We start from the raw sequence: 20776 nt of genomic DNA, 5'->3' as shown, positions 1-20776 counted from the left end.
CTTGCATACACAAATGCACATGAGCAAACAAATACATCCAGTTTGCATAAAATGGTCTGCTAAAGTAATGATATCCCATAATTTGCAAAAGAAGAATATGTTCCCTGTTTATGCACACGCTTCACTGCAGAAGGAGGAGAAGCTTGCATGTAGACACGTATCACTTGCTGAACAGAACAGCCTCTCTTAGATTTAGTTCACACTCGGATGGGTTCCATCATCACCCACTTGGCAACCATTGGATTTATGTATTTAAACTTTTTTAATTTGGAATGAGAGATTTAGACACTCATTCATAAAGAATTGTACTATGTAAGCTGAAGTGGATTTGGGAGGGGCAGAGATGAAATATTGTGTGATTTTGCATACTAGAGAAACACAACAACTTTATAATAATTTGACTAGCTTCAAGTATCATCAAGTGTTATAACTGCTGGCAGGCACTTGAACTGCTTCAGTGGAAATTGCAAAAGTGGAGATGATATAGTGACACTATAAATGTGGGTTCACCAAAGATGGAGAAGGCCTCTAGATTGAGCGTAGTAAATTGGCATATTTGAAAAATAACTACTTTGACCATGACTTAGCCCTACTGACATAGACTTCAGTTGACATACTTCAAAATCTACCAGTTTTATTGCTGTTTAATATTCTGTTATATCTCAAAGTGCCCTTATTATATGTGTGAGAGCTGTTTTTTAGTTTTGTTCCTTGCAGCATATCCTAGAGAAACATAAATGGAGACCTGGCAGCTTTTCTTGCGCTAGTTGTAAATGCTTGAGATTGATAACTATTTGTCACATCATACATATATTTCATATCATAATCTCACCGTCTTTTGCTGATTAAACAAAGTCACACAATAAAACCAAGCTGAACTTTTACATGCAAAACTGCTGTTGCTTTGCTTGGAGTCCATCTTAAAAGATAAGGCAACACAGGAAAGTGTTTCTTGTGAACCTTGTGAAAATAACTCATGATTTGACAGGCACTTTCTGTTCCTCTGTGGCTTTGATTCTTTAAAATATTCATTGACTGTTGTTATGTGGAAGCCAATAATAAATCCTGAGCTTACCTTAGTTTCTTGCAATCAAGTCATTCTTTTATGCTTAAAATAATTTATGTTTTGCTAAAACTGGATGCAACAACACCAGTGCACTGATAATATTTGTTTCCTATTAAATATGAGGTCTGAGCAAAGGTAGAACTAAATAAATATTTTAGGTTTTAAACTCAACATTTAAGGTGAGTTTACCTGTTTTATTCTTTCGTGACTGCAGTCAAAAGTAAACAATTCTTTGGAACTTCACACACTAAGGTGGAAAAGGGGAGGAAAGAGTGGAGTTAGGTCCAAAAATATTTGGTTATTAATGCAGTTTTTGTAATTTTGCCTCTGTCCACCACCGTATTAGATTTTAAACAAAGCAACCAAGATGTGATTTAATTGGGAGCTTTTATCTATAAATCGAAGGGTTTTACAAAGTTAGACGTTTGGGAATTACAACCATTTTGTTCTTTCATTATTCCATGACAATGAGCTGATAAAAGATCAGTTGTTGCAAAGTGTGGAAGTTGCATTTGGCAGCTGTTCACTGGAACTCTCAGCATGAGGTCCAAAGAGATATTGAAGTAAGGCAAGGTGTCCATCATTAGAGTATAAAAACAAAATAAGACAACTTCGAGTAGCCAAATCGGCAATCTCTGGTACGTTCTTAAAAGGAAGGCCTGGAAGATCATTTATGACAACTGAAGTGAATGAATAGTCTTTCTCTGGTCATGAAAAACCCCCTTCACACCATCTTTCTAATTCATGAACACTCTTGAGGAGGTAGGTGTATCATTGCCAAAGACTACAATCAAGAGATCCCTTCATGAATGAAAATACAAGAAGGTGTAAACCACTGGTTACGCTCAAGAAGAGAAAGGGTAGATTAAACTTTGCCACAAAACATCTAAAAAAGACCTGCACAGCTCTGTAAAAAATTCTGTGGGTCCATGAAACCAATATTAACTTAAAGCACACTGATGGAAGACAAAGCTGTGGAAACGAGATAAACAGCTCAGGATTCAAAGCTTACCACATGTATATATAGCAGCCAATGAAACAGGCACAAGAGGGGTTTTTTATGTGACTGCAGAGAGGAGTAGCAGGATGAATTGTAAAGTGTACAAGGCTGTAGTCTCTGCTCAGATTCAGCCAAATGATGCAAAACTGATCAAACAGCACTTCACACTGCAAATAGATAATGCAAATAGATAACCCAAAGCACATTGCAAAAGCAGCCCATGAGCCTCTCAAGGCAAAGCGATGGGATATTCTTCAATAGCCAAAGTCAGTTACTTGATTTTGACTAACAAAGCTTGCTTTTCAGTTTTGCTGCACTTTGGTCACATCTTGAATGTTTGATTTTAAAACCGTGGTTTACAGGTGTGCATCTTACCAGATCCTTTCAAATCAATAGTACAGTGTTTTTCTGCCATGATCATCTTTTAATGCCAGGAAAAACCTTTTTTTCAGTTTCCAGCCCAAACATGCACTAGTTTTATACAGTTAGATCTAATTTGATTTTTACAACCTTTTTATGACTACGTGAAAGTGTTTGTGCAAGTTCATATTTATATCTGCATCTGCACAATACCCGCTGATGTCCTTTGATGAAATCATATTAACCTGATGCACATTTTGTTCACCCTAGGTCAAGTATATATTTTTCTTTGATTGTTGTCTTTTGTTTTCTTCAGTTGAGCAGTGTTTTCTCAGAAATTTCCGATTCCATCACTTCATTATTTTCCTTCGGCTGTGTGTCAGGCTTGAGTGATTTTGTAAGACTTGGCTCTCCTTTCCTTGACCTTGAATACTTGCAGTTTGTATTTAACATTTCTAGCCCCCTCTCCCCCAGTGGCTCACAAAATTACCGAGAAATGCTTCAAGCACAATGCATATTTATGTTTACACAGATGAGCACAAGTTGCAAATAAACATGCAAATAATTCTGTTTTCCCCATCAGTCAGCAACAAGGTTTATCTCTCCAAAACCAAATTATACCAGATAATTATTACCCAGAGTGCTTCCTGTAAGTTTTCATGTTGACTGACCACATGTGTCAGCATGACAATTCATCTCATCCTACACACACACACACACACACACACACACACACACACACACACACACACACACACACACACACTGTTGTATGCATATCACTGTTGTCCCAACCCACAGCCATCTTACAGGATTTCTGAAATTTTCGCCTTACGCAGTGTAAGTGACAATTTCTGCACATTTAAGCATTTTTGTTTTTTCACTGAGCTGTAAAATTTGGATGGAGGGCGGGAATTAAGTTTTTTGTTTGCTTTTGTGTGTGTATGTAAATGTGGATGTGGTCTGTGTCTATATATGTATATAATCTGTGTGTGTACGGTACCTGTAGGGCTCAGCGTTTGCCTACAAATTCACCTAACTTGCTAGAGTCAGTTGTTTATGGCAACAAAGAAAATCTCATTATCGAACAAGTTCATAATATGTGCCCTCTCTCGCAGTAGTATAGATTTCAAACACCAGCATGCGCTCACAGCAGCATCTTAAATCCCTGTTATAGTATAAGCAGATGTCTGCAGTTGCTAGTCAAGCACTGGGGACTGAAAACGTTTTAATTATCCATCATTGTTTCTGCATTAAAGCTAAGCTCAGCCTGTTTTCCTTGGCAGACGCACTCAGCGACGGCTGTTTTTTCAACTTAAAATCTTTGCACATATTTAAAGCAGTCATTTGTTGTCTCTTAACAAGCCTTACAAGTGAAGAGAAAGGTTTTAAGTGCTTCAGAAAGCATACTGACAGAAAACAGATTAATGAATTCATTTGTAAATGATTCAAACGCCACATATTAGAATACAAGTGCAAATTGAGCCAGGGCCTATATGGATTTACTCTTGCTGATATCTGTCAGATATATCTAAATTTAGTAGGGTGTTACAAGGGGGTCCATTATGACATTTTTAAAAGTACTGTTATTGTAACTACTAGTTACCATGACTGTGACATGTATTTTCTTCCTCTATGCCAGATATTTCCAGATAACTGTTCAATTTTTTGCACGCTGTCCTTCGATTCTTTATTTTAGGTGATGAGAAGGCGCAGATGGACTTTAAGGCTGCTATAAGAATCCACATTTTTCGGTTGACTTCCTCACTTACACATTTTCACAGTTTTAATACTTCAAACTTCTTTGCCTCTTGCAGCGAGCTGATGTGGGACTTTCTGCCTTGACCATCACGCCTGAGCGAGAGAGCGTTGTGGACTTCACCACACGCTACATGGATTATTCTGTGGGCGTTCTGCTGCGCAAGGCTGAGCGCACAGTGGACATGTTTGCCTGCCTGGCACCCTTCGACCTGTCACTGTGGGCGTGCATCGCAGGCACCGTGCTCCTCGTTGGCATCCTGGTGTACTTGCTCAACTGGCTCAACCCACCTCGGCTCCCCATGGGATCTGTGTCTTCAACAACGCTGTACAACTCCATGTGGTTCGTGTACGGCTCGTTTGTACAACAAGGTAAGAAAGCAGGATAGAGGGGGGTGAAACACAAGTTCAGCAGCAGCAGAATAATGGTTTATTTATTTATCTATTAGTCATATTCATTAGTCATTTTGTTTTCACTTGTTGCTTAAGTTATGTTTATGCACCAAGATTGATGAGATCTGATTAGGTCATGGTTTGAGTTCGTTAGACCTTTTCACAATGTTAACCAAATGTTGGAAAGTTCAAGTTTCCGTTTTATTTATTTTGACAGGGTGGCAAACCCTGTCTGCAAGAATACATTCCCAAAAACCTATCTCTTAATAATCTACAACCTGTAAAACAAATGCAACCTTTAAAACAAAGCGTGTTTTTTTATGCATCGGGCCGCTGTGGTCGATGGGGTCTTTCGCATGGCTCATTTGCAGGGTCTATCTCAGTGGTAAAACAGGGGAATAATGGTAGGGATGGGAAGCATAGACGGAAAAAATGAGCTTGTGAAAGCAATCTAATTTAAAAATAAAATAAAATAGCTCCTCTGAGTACCATAGGTGTGAACTGCCTTTTCGTGTTATAGCACAATAGTCAAATTAGAAAAAAAAGGAGGAGACATTTTGTTCCACATGGATTGAGGGAAAGATAATGGTCTTATCCCGGTGATCGGTCTGAAGATTTTTCCAGAATTCATCAGGCTGTGCTCAGGTGTGAAGATCAGACAATTGACACGTGGAAAAGGATTTAAATTTCATCGGCGTAGAAACAGATGCACGGCATAAGGAGAAAATTTCAATAGAGTTGGGTGTGTGTATTTGTGTGTGTGCATACTAGAGGTGGGAATCACCATACAACTCACGATACGATATTATCACAATACTTAACGCACGATACGATATTATTGCAATTTTTTAAAATATTTTGCGATATTCAAATTCTGTACATAAAGGTAAACTTTATCAATATTCATTTTATCTAATAACAAAGTCTCATACTCAGTCTTTCTCTCATTTCAGCTTTATTGTTGACAAACTGAACGGTTTGTATTACAGTCTAGTCCAACTTAACTGAACGCAACCATCTGGTACAATTATAGCTATTCTGAACTATGCAATTTATGAAAACTATGCAGCCCATTCAGCAACTGAAGAATTTGAAAGTAAATTAAAACAAAATATAATTTTACATTAAATAAAAAAGTTTTAAACTTAATTAAAATAAAACATGTCTTAAATGAAAATAAGTAAACTGTCATGTTTATTGCTGCCAAAAAAAAAGTTAAACACATTTGGACAGTGAAGGAATGTCAGGATGCTTGCTCAGAAAAAGGATCAACATGCTCTGAAGTCTGAAGTGAAAAACTGTTTGTAACAAAATATCGATTTCTGCTGTCCCTGTATCGATACATTATTAGCAAACAAAATATCACGATACTACACAGTATCGATTTTTCCCCCCACCCCTAGTGCATACGAATGTGTCTGTTTTCCATCTAGCGCATGTGTTTCATAAAGTATCCATATAAAGAACATAGAAGCTACTTTTGAAGATAAGCATCTTAATATTCTCAGGTTCAATCTTGGGTTTCTCGCAAAATATGTGCTATTTGCCAATGAGCACAGTGTTCTTTTGTTGTCATGCTCTGGGCCTTGCAATAGTTAATTTTTTAAGCAACATTAATTATGCAAATTTAAGGAGGAATATTTTTTTAACACTGCCTGTGAAACATTTCAAGCCCTGAATAAGCAACTGATGAGCATTTCGCCATTTGGTAAATAATCCTCCATCTTGTGCTGCAGCTAATGGTGGTAATGATGATGATGATGATACATGCTAATTGCTGTTTGATATTCACAATCATTTCTCTTTTTAGCTGTAATTAACATTTTAGTCATGGCATCGTTAGAAAGAAAAGAAGAGAGAGAAAGGATCTCATTCTTCCACAGTGGGGTTGTCCTGCGCTTGTGTATGATATGGTATGTAGAAAATAGGAGAGCTTACTGAGGCAGAGTGTGTCAAACGAGTGGCATGTTTTTCACTTCCCAAGAAAATGAAGGTTGTGAAGTTTGCACCACTCAGTCAGGTTGTTCATCAAACAAGTCAAGTTCATCAAAAATGACCGATTGTTCAGGAAGTACTATTAAGCTTCACCATTCCTGATATTTTCCTCTGTCTACAGATTTTTTTCTGTACTCTTTACATGACACACACACACACACACACAGGTACATTGAATATTCATTCAGCAGCTTTCTCACAGCACCTCTATAATGTCCCAGACCTTTGTGCTTCACCTAGAAATATTACCCCCAGGGAAAATTGATTCAGATGCAAAGACACCCACAGCAGGAGATGAGTGATGGGAGTGAATAGTCAAACTTGACGCCAGAATTTTGCTTTTGGCTCTGTCACTCACTCACTGCAAGACGGAGCAAGGGTGAGATGAGAAACAGAGAGGTGCAAAGGGATTACACAGATTTTTACAAACCTTTCTCTTTTCTTTTCTTCTTCCCTTTCACTTTCTTCTTTTTTTTTTACTGCACACTTCCATTTCTTCCACTGCATTTTTTCGTCTTTTCCCCTTCTTCCTTTCTAAGAGTCTGCCTTACAAATTCTGTTCTTCACTGTGGCTCATGTGAGCCACTAGGGCAGCAGCCAAGTGACTGTTTGTTTACAACCTCACTCAGAGGTCTCTCTGTCTGGCGTGTGTACAGAAGATGTAGTGGGGAAAAATATCTGTACTCCATTAACTATTTCTAATTGGTCTCAACGAGAGTGAAAGAGACAGAAGAAGGAAGCGTGTATAAAGACGCAAAGGGAGGGACTGCATCATATGAAATCTGCTGCTTGGTTCTTGACTTCCTAACTGCTACATCAAAGGGACAAAAGAAAATCATGGGATTTGGTTTTATTATGCACTAGTAATACAGTATCTTCTCAAATAAAACAGCACATCAAAGAGAAAAAGATCAGTTGTTCACAGATATAGTTTGAAGATATGCTGCAGGAAGGGGAAGAAAGAGAGCAAAAAACCATAAAGCAGCAGGGAGCTATAAGGTGAATTAGTCTATGATACTAAAGATTAATAAATAAGTTACAGAATCCATCTGACAGCAGACGGTGTCTCCTTTGCTGCCAACACAAATATAATGTAAGTGTTTTAGCAGTCCTCAAGGGGGACTAAAAGTTGGACGTGCAGGAAAATTAGTAAATTTGCTGGCGATCACACACAGTCACACACACACACAATAAAAAAAAAAGATATCCAGGGTAAGAATGAAGTATGTAAGCAGTCAGCGCAGAGGAAAGGTTATATAAGAGAGGAAATGACTTAAAAGATGGGAAATGTTCCTAAGGAGATTAATTTTCAGCTTCTGCTGTGTTGCACGTTAGCCCTGGCTGAGGTGGGAAGGTCATTCCAATATTTTTCAGAACCAAGAGGACGGGGGAGGCAAGGCTGGGATGAGTGATTACCAGGTCACATTATTAGGACAGCCCAGCAGACAACATTAGCTTAGTGCAGGGCATTGACTGACGTGTATATAGGGCCTCGGACAGAACATGGCCTGGAGGGATGTTTGCAGTCTTGTACACCTGGTTTTAGATCTGAAATGAGCCACTACAGGCAGGCAGCGAAGATAGAGCAGGGAGCAAGGATGATAGAAAACAATACACCCTGCAGCAGTTTGGATGACTTGCAGGGAGGATGGTCAGAAGAAAGTTGCAGTACATCAGACCAAAATTTCCAAAAGCATATTAGGAAGGGCCTGCCTCACTCAGCGTAACTGCAGACAACAATGACGTGCTCAAAAGAGAAGAAGCTTTTGTGAGATAGACACATTTACATGTCATGGAATTAAAGTGTTTGTCATTACTGAGGATAATAATGTGGTTCTAATTATAGCCTGTAAAGAATAAACATAATTTTCTAGGGATATTAGAGACAGAATAAATCCAAAGGCAAATTAAAGTGTCCGTTTGTCAGCATGTTTAAGTCTCTCTAAAGAATTGCATTGAATATTCAAATAAAAAAAATACAGTATTGATGCAATTAATTAATAAGTGATCCTTTTCTTTGATAGCAAACCTCAAAGTGCTAAGAGTAAGACAAATATAAAAAGGAGGGAGGAAGAATAAAATAGAAAGCCAAGAAATAAAATGACAGACAAAAAGCATCTGCAACATATGTTGTTTTAGAACTGCAACACTTTTTATTTTGACTGACTTTTTTTTAAGAGAGGCTACATTCTCTCGTCGAGATGAAAGCAAAAATGGCCAGACCGAACAAATTTGCTATAAACTCTGTCGGTATTGAAATGGGTAAATGGCCGCATATCTGCTGACCTGTGCAGCAGGGAGAGAAGCTCTGTTATGCAAGTTAGACATCCTGACAAAAAGAAGCAATGAAACTGAGATAGACAGGTTACCCTGTTCCCCGTCCCGTTTCCTCTTTTAAACTTCCTGTCTCCCCGTGTCTGCCTCAAACTTCTCTCCTTTTCCTCTCTGCCCTGTCTTGACTCCCAAGTTTTGCCAGCAGAATTTGAGCTAAAGTAGAAGAGTCAAAAGCAAAACTGTTGTCAAATTAAATATTTGTCTTATGCAAATCTTTGTCAGCCATTCTCTCACTTTCTGGTGTCCATAATTAATGTCTAAACCAGTAGGGGAGAACAAACACCGTGGAGAAACAGACTGGTATTTTGGGTTTTGTTTTTTTGTGTTGTGTTGTGTTGTTTGCACATATGTGTGTGTGTGTGTGTGTGTGTTACCTGTCAGTGTGAGTGCTGGTATAGCTCAATTACAACAGTTTTTGTGAGAAAAGCATATGCAATCACACAGATACAGCACGCACTCTTACAAAATTAGTTTTCACTGTATGAAAAAATGCACGCGCACACACACACACACACGCAGACACACAGAGTCAGGCCCATAGGCCACAATCAGTGCTTTCATCTTTCCAACTGCTTCTCCAAACATCTCTCTCTTCCTCTCTGTGCGTCTCCCTTTTCCCACCAACCCCTGCTGTGTGTCTATCTGTATGTGACTATGTGTGTGAAGGAGAGAGAGCTTTGTTGGAGAACCATATACTGTACTGAATGAAAAAAAAAAATCTGTTTCCCTACTCTCTCCTTTTGCATTTCAACCCAGCATCCCCCAGTTCTCTCCATTCCCCAAATCTCTGTACTCACTGCTGAGTTTTCTCAGTGTGAGTGCGTTCAGTCTGCACTCCTCATTCTGTCTCTTGGTTCCTCTATGTGTCTCTCCCTCAATCATTATCTCTGTTTCTGCTGTGCCATACTGCTGGGAAGCCAACGTTATCATCATTTTCCTGCTCTCTCCTTCTCCTTTCCTCTCTTTCTCTCTTTATGACTCCCTCTAATCCATTATCCCTCTCTAACGACTCTTTTGTGCTGCTGTAAAGTGGACCCAACTTTAGGATATCCACCCCTCCTAACTTTAACCCTCTATCTCCATCTATCCTCCCTCTGTTCCTTTTTCCCGTCTCCCTCAAAGTGTCTCTCCTGCAACAAAGATGCGCCACAGTGAGAAGAGACCGTCTCTCAGCAGTTCCATTAAATGCATCTCTCTCTTGCTCTCTCTTCCACTCTGTGCACTTTTGTTCTGTTCCTGTTTCTGTCACAATTGCTTCCTGTCCTTCTCCCCGTTTCTCTCCATTCAGCAGCAATCTCTCTTGGCCCCCTCTGTCCACTTCTTGCTTTCTGCTCATGTATGATTACATCCAGCTGGTGCAATCTCATCCTAAAAGCAGGTTTGAATAGGATGTGTACCTTCTGTCCTCCTCACATCTGTCTTCCCCTCGTTCCTTCAGTGGGCAAAAAGTTATTTAAGTACATTTACTCAAGTATGTACTTCAGTGTGAGGGTCCTAGATTCTGCCAGTGAAGATTCCCCGTACTGAGTTCTCATGAATACATTTGTCTGAAAGTGTTTCTGTACTTACTAAATTTCTGTACTTACAAATCGATCCAGTCTTACGTCGCCATCAAGTACTTTTAGGGTGTTTTTTATTGCTACTTTTACCTAAATCTGTTTGACTATTAAGGGCCAGTGAGCCAAACTGTCAAGGAAAGCTCAGAAAATTAGATTTTAGCTGACATTTTCCTCAGAGACAAACTGTGAGACGCAAATCCCTGATCATAGCTCAGTCTTTGCATCTGCCAATAACAGATGCTTACAGGTTAGAGTTGAGTCCTCGCCATTTTCAGAACTTCCTACAGTCATGCTTGAAAGTTAGCTGTTAGTTTAATCAGGTGCAAACCCTGAGAGGAGGAATGGCTGACGACCAGAGAGTAGCGCTATTTAAAAATCATCAAGCCTCTGATTAGAGTTCTTTTTTAGGGCAGTACAGAGAAACCGGTGTTGATGTTTGCATCTGTATTTGTTGAGGAAACAAAATGATGAAATATGTGAACCTGAATTTTAAAAAAAAGTCAAAATAGGTATAAAAACTCTTATTTGTTTAATTTCACTTTTACTTTTAGGATATTAAAGTATTAATGTAAATATTCCTCAATAAACATGCAAATTATGTCCTAAACTCAGTTATAAGCATCCATAATCATAAATATCACTAAAAAGAAAATGATGTTGAAACAAATTTTCAGTCACTGCTTTCTTTCTCAACTGAAATATCTGCAATTGTGTGGTGCGGACAGATGTTTGAGGGTTGAGTAAAGCGTGTGGCTGAGCTAGCTAGTTAACAAAATTTTTCATCATCCTCATGGTCATCAACAATGTCTATTCCCACATATAAAGGTGCGCTGGTCACACCTTGTTAATACCAGCTTGAGAACGCCTTCAAATTCTTTGAGATGTAGATTCAGCAAGTAACTGGAGACATTCCTTAGATATTTTGCTCCATATTGGCATGATAACATCACATAATTGGTGGAGATTTGTAGGCAGGGTATGTCTGTGTTTTCACGCTTTTTACGGCAAATTCTGACCCAACCATCTGAATCCCACAGCACGTGTGTACAGCCTCAGTTTCCTGTTATTAGCTAACGGGAGTGGAGCCCGATTTAGTGTGATGCATCCCCTCTGCATTAAGGTTCAAGATGTTCTGCTGCATACCTTGGTTATAACAAGTGATTAAGTTACTGTTGTCTTCCTGAGCTTGTTTAGTATTTTCACCCAGAGAACTGCTGAATGCTAGAGATTTCCTCTTTGTCCAATCAGACTCTGTAAACCTTAGAGATTCCTGTGCAGGGAAATCCCAGCAGCTCAGTATTTTCTGAAATATGTAGACCAGCCCATCTGATGCCAACAACCACATTCAAAGTCACTTAAATCACCTTTTTTTCTCCATTCTGGTGCTCAGTTGGAACTTCATCCAAATTTCTATATGCCTGAATGCATTTGCTGCCATATGACTCGCTGATTAGATGATTACCTTTATTAGCAGTAGAACAGGTGTCCCTAATAAAGTGTCTGGTGAGAGTATATTTGTAGTAAGCCAATGTTTGTGAGAATTTTCACTTCTTGTGTGGTACTGTATTAGTATAGACTTCAGATGTTGGTTAAATAAGATTTATATTCTTGTAAATGCAGCAGTGTCGTTGCCTTTATGCAGATTTGCTGTCTGAATATCAAGATGTAGTTTCACCAGATATGAGGATGTCTTGAAGTCTGGCATTTTGTGAAACAGTTGTTTCTGTACATAGAGGGAGATGGTAATTCTGTGAAGTTGTCACTTTGACCAGCTCCTCATTATGATTCTTCTTATCTGGATTAGCTCTTGCTTTTAATTTATATCAAGACTTTACAATTTATCCTATTGTAAAGTGTCCTTGGGTGACTTGAAAGGCGCTCATAAATAAAATGTATTATTATTATTATTATTATTATTATTATTATTATTATTAAGAATAGAAACTGCTCTTCATGAGCCTTTTTTTCATTTTTGTCTCCATCAGGGGATTTTCTGAGACTTTGTTAGTACACATGACATTTTCCAGATTCAAAATGCATAACAAAGTAATGTTAATCAGCTTCACTTTTTGCAAGAAGAAGCACATTAAAAATTGAAAAATGCCAAAGACTCCTTGTCTTGTTTTTATAGCTGGCATAGGGCAACAGATTTGGTCTTTGGTGTTGCCACACCGACACATTCAAATGTCCATTTTGTGTTGACAAGCATTGTTCGGTCATATTTTTACATGACTCTTACATGTTGTGTACTCTTTCTCTCACATTCTCTGTTTTTCCCGTCTTTAAATGTTGAATCATACTTAAATGTAATCAAACTTTCATCTGCAGACAGCAAAAGAACGAGCTATGTGAGGACAAATAGCGAGATGCATTGCAAACATTTGCAAAGGAAAGAAATTCTTGAACTAAAATAAATATAATATCATGCTTGCCTGCATCTTACCATGCTGTTAGTGACTGAAGATGTGTATCTCAAACTAAATGTGTATCTGTCAAAGCAGCTCCAAAGCACACTGCAATCTGCTGGTCTTGTTTTATCCAGATTCTTTCTCCAGGGAGTCCAAGAAGCTGTAGCTACCAGGGACAGTAATGAGGAGGGTGGCTTAATTGAAATACAAGCATATTTATTTTGGGCACTGTTTTGTTAACTGCCTCGAGAAAACAGGCTGAGTGAATGCAGTTTATTTCCCAGTGAATGTGTTGTAAAGGTCAGGCATTGTGCAGAATGCAAGTGGAAAAAAAAAAAGATCTAACTGCTTCTTGGTGGATGTGCTCACAGTAACTTTTGTTCTCTGAATTTGAATGAATGTACAGTTGTTTAGGGCATTTCTTGGGCAAATGTTAAAACCTGTCCACAAAAATTAAAATCCAAACAGCTCACAACATAATTAGTAAACACATCATAACGGATAAGACGCTTATACAATTTACCAGTGCAGGATCGATAGCATTTATAGGATTTAACGCTTGTCAGAAAAGCAATAGAGCAAAATTACTACTTTCTTCTTTCACAACTTGCACGGCAACAAATGAAGTTCTGATTTCACTCAGTAACCCTCCACGAATCTAGATAATTGCAAGATTTATGAGATCATTTACCTTAACAAGGAAGCTTCTTTTTCTACCAAACCCCAAGAACATTACAAAATCCCACAGCTGGATAGAACTCTAACCCTTTTTTAAAAAGAGGGAGAATGGAGGATAGGTCAGTCAAAAGAGATAAAACAGAGGGAGAGCTGGTTGTTTCGCACCTTGTTAGACACCTTGTTAGTGCTCAGCCAGTCATTATAGTGTCTGCTGAGGCAGGAATATCTCTAATAAATCAAGACATATCTGTCTGTCTGTCTTTTATTCAGCTATCATCCGATCTACTTCACTTGGCAAACACAAATCAAGTGTAAGAATGTATGTGAACTGTGACATCGCCTGCAGTCTCATATCATAGTGAAGGCCACAAAACAGGACCCTGTAAGTGAGACCACTGCTCATCCAAACAGCTTCACTTTTCCCCAGCAATTGAAGGTTAAATTAGTAGTTGAAACATGGGCAGAAATTTTGTTAACTAGCTAACACAAGGATGAAAAAGTGGGATTTGCACATCAAACTTTCCTTAGTGTACCTCTCAAAACATTAATGCCATATGTGCAGAAATTCATAGCCTCAATGGATTTCACATTACAGATTAGAAGCGAAGACTAAAAACTGCCCACCTCTGGGGTATGCAGTACGTGTAGGTTTATGGTTATTGAATGAGGAAAGGTGCAGATCTGTGTAACCTGGCAGTGTGTGTGGACCTGCAGCCCTTGAAAAAGGGAGAGGAAAAGAAGATGAGACAAGAAAATGGAAATGGAGGGAAGTGACAGGAAGAGGGAGGGCATGTGGCGTGCAATGTGGGAAATATTGAGAATGACATTGTTAAAGTTGAATATGAGCGACTCAAACACAATCACCATCAAGAGAGAAGTCTAAGAAGTGTATTTTTTGTGAGCACTTATGTGCATAGGAACGCACACACTTTGTCCCAGTCAAAGGGAAAATTGCTGAGAGAGCCATCTGTCAGAAGTTGCACTCAGAGAGGCAGCCATGGTCTTATTGGTTTGATTGAACAAGACACAGTCTGCATACAGCCACCTATAATGAGTCCACAGTACTGTACTTTCAGCTTAATGCAATTTGCATGCATGTCTGTGGATGTGCACATGTGTAACTGTTCTGACTGGCTTTGTGTTACATTACCTTTTTGTGAGTGTACGTGTTTATTTTGCTCTTTTTTCTTCTTTGTATGGGAAGCTCCATTGTTACTGTGGGCTTGAAACGCACAGAGCTATTGGAATAGTTTCCATCAAACTTTTCCTTAATTCCTTTAACACCCTCTTTGGGATTAATTGTTGAGAGTAAAAGGCATTCGCTAACAATCGTCCACAGTTTTTATGTTATTTATGTTTACTGTTATTATATGGACACTATCGGGGAGGGATATTAAGAAATAGCCTTATTATTTGTGACTTTTTCAGCAACCTTAGTGTTATGGATTGGATGTACACCGGTGTGTGAAATGTTTTCTGGGAAAAGCCGTTAGTTGTGGCCTTTAGAAATAAGCAAACACAAAGCAGCCACACACACATGAACACAGGCACATACAGCCTCGACTTCCTGTTGGCTATTGTAACCCTTATATTGTACACAGACTGTATTGATCCACGTATAGGAGCTGAGCGGAGAAACATAGCCTGTAAATAAGCTCAAAGAAATTTCTGCTGACCCCATCATTTTTATGTTCCTTTCAACGGTGAAAAGGAGGCAAAAAGTGCTGATGAGGCTTGAAAAAAGGAAGAGAGAAGAGGGGAAAGAACATTTATTTAATAAGTCCAATGTCAAGCAGTTTGCAGTCTGCATATGGTACATACACTTACACATGCATTCAAAGGAGGACTTTTACCGCAGCTATTTTGGGAGGGCGTTAAGAAGTCGCCATACTGAAGCGTGCACACATAAGGGTGCAGACACGCACACACCCTGACACAGAAAAAAAACTGCTGTTTATCGCCAGTCTCCACACTTGGCCTGTTGCAGCCTACAGGTTAACTGACTGCTCTTCATTCATTTTAGGGAATGGGAAACTGCTCTCCCATCCCAAAAAGCAACCAGTTTTAATGAATTTTCACAAGTCATGATGCAGTAAGTTGCAGTTTTTGAATGGCAGGCGAACAAACTTGTATGAATGTACATGTGCTTGGGTTTACAGTGATTTTGCAAAAGTATATACTTAGTAAGCGGATCTAAACACAAAACACACACGAAAGCACAAAAATCATATTTGATCGATATGACGTGTCCAAATTAGTACGTAGAAGATGTGAACACCAATGTTCTTTCGCCATTTCATATCCTTAAGCTACATTCACAAGTGTTACATAGTCTGAGTCTAGAGGCTGCCTAGAAGATGAGCTTGTTATAAAGTGGGTAAAAAAAAGGAGACCGCCTATCCCACATTCTGGTATTAACCTTGAAAGTTTACCCAAAATGCACTCTCCCCCCCCAGTGAACCATCAGAAAATAGAACATTCCGGCCCATTTATGAATAAACTGGTTCTGTTTTTTAGTGAAAGTACCCATAATACTGAAGCTGAATGCCAGTTATAGAAAAAATCCTGCTGAACAAGAGCGAGACTTTGGCCTCATATCGTGACACTTGAAATGGGTGTAAAATTGATTTGGTTGCAGCTTTTGAAGTAGGATGTGCACCTTCCTGGTGATGCTACTTAAAAACCACAACATTCCAGCCCACATCCATGTAAGCTGAAGGTCTGTAACTTGGGAAATTTGTATGGAAGTAAAACTTGCCTGAGTGTGTGTGTGTGTGTGTGTGTGTGTGTGTGTGTGTGTGTGAGAGAGAGAGAGAGAGAGAGAGAGAGACAGAGAGCATTTGTCAATAAATATGTTCACTGTCTGTCTGGGAGAAAGTTAATATTTCTCTTTACACCACAGCCAGAACAATAACAGAAGCAAGCAGTATTTCAGAAAGAAAGGCAATGTTGTCGGGGTACAGTTAAAGTTAAAATACTTTTAATACATTTAGTGTGAAGACAGTAAAACCAAAGCAGTACACCACAAACTCCCCAAAAGACAAACTAAAAAATAAAAACTGTAACTGATGCAATCCAAAAGGTCCCTGCAGGGTTTTTTCTGAGTTTTGCATTTTCTCTAGCCTATTGTGTAGCGAATGTCTTGGCTGTATTGTGTCACGTAGACCCTGCATGCTGAGCTTTGACTGCACAGGCACAAAATTTCCCTTCTGCATTTAAAAGAATACTAGTGAAGCTAGCTCACCAGCTCTCTCCGTGAACGCTATGACTGTAGCTATGATCGTTGCTGCAGCTTTGTAATTGCATACAGTAACTGTCTCTCTGACTGGTTGTACTTTGGTTCTCATGAATCTGGCTGTGACATGTTCATTTTTAATTGGTATAAAACTGACTACATGCAGCGGTTATGTGTTCAGTGATGGGTTTGCTTGCTGAGTGTTGAATCGAATCTTTTCTATTCCTGAGCTCCTGTGCTATGATGATCTGTCATAGAAGGACATCAGGTTCAAATAGTAACAGCTGGACATATCCATAACACCACAGACTGAGCCATACAGCATACTCAGCCTCACCTACACAGTCAGTCAGACTAAGCATCAATAGCTGTTCTCACAAGCAGCAGCTGGATACTGTTAGAGAATCGCCTTTCATAATGAGGAATGAGCGATAAATGCACCATGTAAATGGTCACATTATCGAATCATTTCCATATCTGTATTGTGAGTCTTTTAATTGGCAATGTATTATAACTAGACTCGAACAACGTGGTTCTTATGGCTCAGAAGGAATGCAAAAGCAAGGCGATAGCGTTTGTTTGGTTTATGGCTTTAAATACCAGAAAGAAAACTATCATCTTGATGTGGTTGTTGTTCTTTTCCTTATGTTAAATGGTAAATGGTAAAATGGCCTGTATTTGTACAGCGCTTTACTAGTCCCTAAGGAAAAAGGCTTGATGAAATGATGAAATGAAACGATGCGTTATTTCTGCTAAATGCACACAAACACATATGTTAAGTACACATGAGCGCGAAAAGTCTGCTTTGGTTCGCTGTTTCCCCCCTGCACTAATGCAGACATAGCAGGGGTTTTTTTTCATGGTGAGCACGCTCTGAAGCACAGCTAAGTGAGGGAATAATTTGCATTTCAATCTTTTAATTTGCTCCCTTTTTGTGAAATTGAGCCAACTTCTACAAGCTAACTGGAGTGAGTACAAAACCCCCATTTCAGCATCCCCCCTAAGGGCAATCCTATAATATTTGAATATCTCTTTCCCCCAGTTGAACTTATATTAAACTCACATTTATATTACACACATTGAATTCTTTGGGGGTTTCAACTTAAGTCATGTTCTAAACATGACATGACTGCAAGGATTGCTTTGATTTGCTGGTTTCTTAAGTGTGAGTAAGAATGTAGAGAGCAGGTAACGAAGAGAAACACCTTTCTGACCAAAAAGAGGATTTTGCTTTTCAAATTGTCATTTACGAAATAACTAGACCTGAAAACCTAACATTTAAAGAAAAAAAAAAACAAATGGCTTGCAAAGATTTGTTGCAGTTTGATGGCACATGCTGCTTTTCTGATATCTGTTAGAACATGGGTCTACCATCTATATAACGAACACATGCACTCAACGGTCTAATTTTAATTAACTTAGATGATTCATGTTCATTTTAGGACTCCCTCATGTTTGGGAGGGCAGCACGGTGGCACGGTGGTTAGCACTGTTGCCGCACAGCAAGAAGGTCCTGAGTTCAATTCCAACATCAGGCCGGGGTCTTTCTGTGTGGAGTTTGCATGTTCTCCCCATGTTTGCGTGGGTTCTCTCCGGGTACTCCGGCTTCCTCCCACCGTCCAAAGACATGCAGCTTGTGGGGATAGGTTAATTGGATAATCAAAATTGTCACTAGGTATGAATGTGCGAGTGAATGTGAGCGCGGATGGTTGTCTGTCCCTGTGTGTTGGCCCTGCGACAGACTGGCGACCTGTCCAGGTTGTACCCCGCCTCTCGCCCCATGACAGCTGGGATAGGCTCCAGCGCCCCCCGCTACCCTGAAAAGGATAAGCGGAAGCGAATGGATGGATGGATGGATGGATTCATGTTTGGCCAGCTCAGTTTGGTCTTGTATTAACTTCTACAAACATACATAATACGTGCATTCTATACATATGTATATACTACACAGCATGTGTCTGTATGGAGTGCACACTTCAGTAGAGGGAGGGTCCAGAGCAATTTGTCGGTTGAGTATAGTCGAATAGTCGGTTGAGGTGAATCACAGCAATATAAAAAATTAATATGACGTTCATGAATATTAATAACTCTGATGCAATTGCCATAATATCAGCCCTTCTCCTTCACATCACATGTAGCTTTAAAGTACAATAAAAATAATCACAAATCACAAAATAATATGGATTTATTTGCATTATGTGAGTTTAACGTGCTACCGAGTAATTAAAGTGCTTACCTCTGAGCAGTATATTGGGCTTCACATTGCCCACAGATCACACCTGAATGTTATGCTGTAGCTTGAGACTGTGTGGTGCAATATTCTTTATTTTATCATAGTGGCCTTGTCCAATAGCAAAATGAAATAATTATGTAAATGATATTGGAAAATGTGAGTCATATGAGACTATGTGCACACGCAAGGGCTGCCTACTTTGTCAGCGGAAATGCACATTCATAGGAGGATATTTTCTGAGATGTAAATTTGGTTGTCAAGTTGCTGATTGCGGTGTCTATTTGTTATGCTAAGTGTAATCAAGACTTTGCTGTCACAATCAGAAATTTAGATGACAATCATTTAACAATCAGTTCAAATTTCACTTTATTAAAAGCTTTTTGTTGTTGTTGAGTTACTGTAATTTCAATTAGCCTGAAGTTAAACTGTGTGATTTGCTCAGGGGGGTGGCTGCGGTTTAAGAGTGAGTTGTCTGCTCATCGGAAGGTCGATGGTTCGATCCCCAGCTCGTTTAGTCCATGTGTTAAAGTGTCCTTGGGTAAGATTGTGAGAGTATTAGATTAAAAGTGCTTAGTAAAACTTGCTTTTTGGTGTGTGTGAATTTTAACTTGTGTATAAACTTCAGCCATATTTTTGAGGATGTCTTAAAGTTCCTATACGTATTCAGGGAGCGTACAGGGAAGGGAGACACCATTGGGGCACATCCCTGAATTGGAAACGTCGTGCATCTCAGCTCAAATCCACAACATTACCAGCCTGCTGGATCTTTTTAATGGTTGCACTTGATGGCTTGAAAAAAAATTGCTAACCACATGGAAAATCCCTCTTCGCTTTGGCTTATAGCCAGGGGTATTAGAGGTGGCACATGTACAATGTAGAGATTGAAAAGCAGAAGGCAGGAGAGGTGATGGAGGAGGGATGCATGCACTCTGTCATCCTCCTCCTCCCTTTTTCTATTCTCTCGTTTTTTCCATCTTCACCCCGGCTCCTGCACTGTAATATGTCTTACCCAAGTTGTTTATAATCACTGGGACACCGTCAGACGGGAGTGATTGAGGTGCTAGAGGAGAAATAGATGGTAAAAAAATAAATAATGATTCCAGCAAGTCATCAGACGGTGGAGGGGTATAATCTGAGGCAGTGGAGGTGCTTGCTCGGTGGTGAGATTTGAAGCTTTACAAGAAAGCCACACATATATAAAACCCTTCAGGATGTGCCCACCGCTCGACTGGCTTCAAAGCTGCACTCATCTCGAGTTACCTTTACTGCAGAATGTCAACAAGGATGGGGAAAGGAGGAGAAGAGCAGAGGAGGAAGGTAGTAAGAGATGCAGAAAGGCAAGGAGAAGATGTTAGAAGGGAGGCAGGCAGAAAAACTAAGAATGTGTGATGCAGATGAATTGGCTTATAGAATAATTTTGTTTGCCAAACCTGCGGGAAACAACAGCACCTATATCTGTCAAGTTTTCATCCTCCTTCCTGGATCTACGTGTTTATTTCTCTCAAAGCAAACAAATAACAGTGTATAGACATATGCATATTAATTTTTTTGTGATTTTATGTTCTTTGATTTTGTTTGTCTTGAAAAGTTGGTGCATTCGTTGCCTTCAACAAAAAGGAAATCAATAGCGCTAAAATTACAGCCTACCCTGGGAGAAAGTTCTTATACTGTCAGATACTCTAGTGTAAGTCTTTGAGTTTCTCTAGCAATCCAGTTCACTTAAGATCATTGGTATTCAGGAGGTAATACTGATGATA

General features: G+C 39.3%; 1 protein-coding gene across 3 annotated transcripts in view; it reads left to right on the top strand.

Moving 5' to 3' along the window:
* grid2 (glutamate receptor, ionotropic, delta 2) overlaps nucleotides 1–20776 on the top strand; it is a 532677-nt gene that overhangs the window by 423882 nt on the left and 88019 nt on the right. For all 3 annotated transcript variants that reach the window (XR_014877276.1, XM_085180825.1, XM_085180826.1), the window contains exon 11: nucleotides 4244–4556. Coding sequence is in view for 2 of the 3 variants with exons in the window: in XM_085180825.1 (XP_085036951.1) it covers nucleotides 4244–4556 (313 nt within the window). In the remaining variant the exon portion in view is untranslated. The remainder of the gene's footprint in view (nucleotides 1–4243; nucleotides 4557–20776) is intronic.

The sequence above is a fragment of the Neolamprologus multifasciatus genome, chromosome 12, assembly GCF_963576455.1.
Source record: "Neolamprologus multifasciatus chromosome 12, fNeoMul1.2, whole genome shotgun sequence".
Classification (NCBI taxonomy): domain Eukaryota; kingdom Metazoa; phylum Chordata; class Actinopteri; order Cichliformes; family Cichlidae; genus Neolamprologus; species Neolamprologus multifasciatus.
Note: the sequence above shows the minus strand (reverse complement) of the source record. Positions and strands in the feature narration are given on the sequence as shown.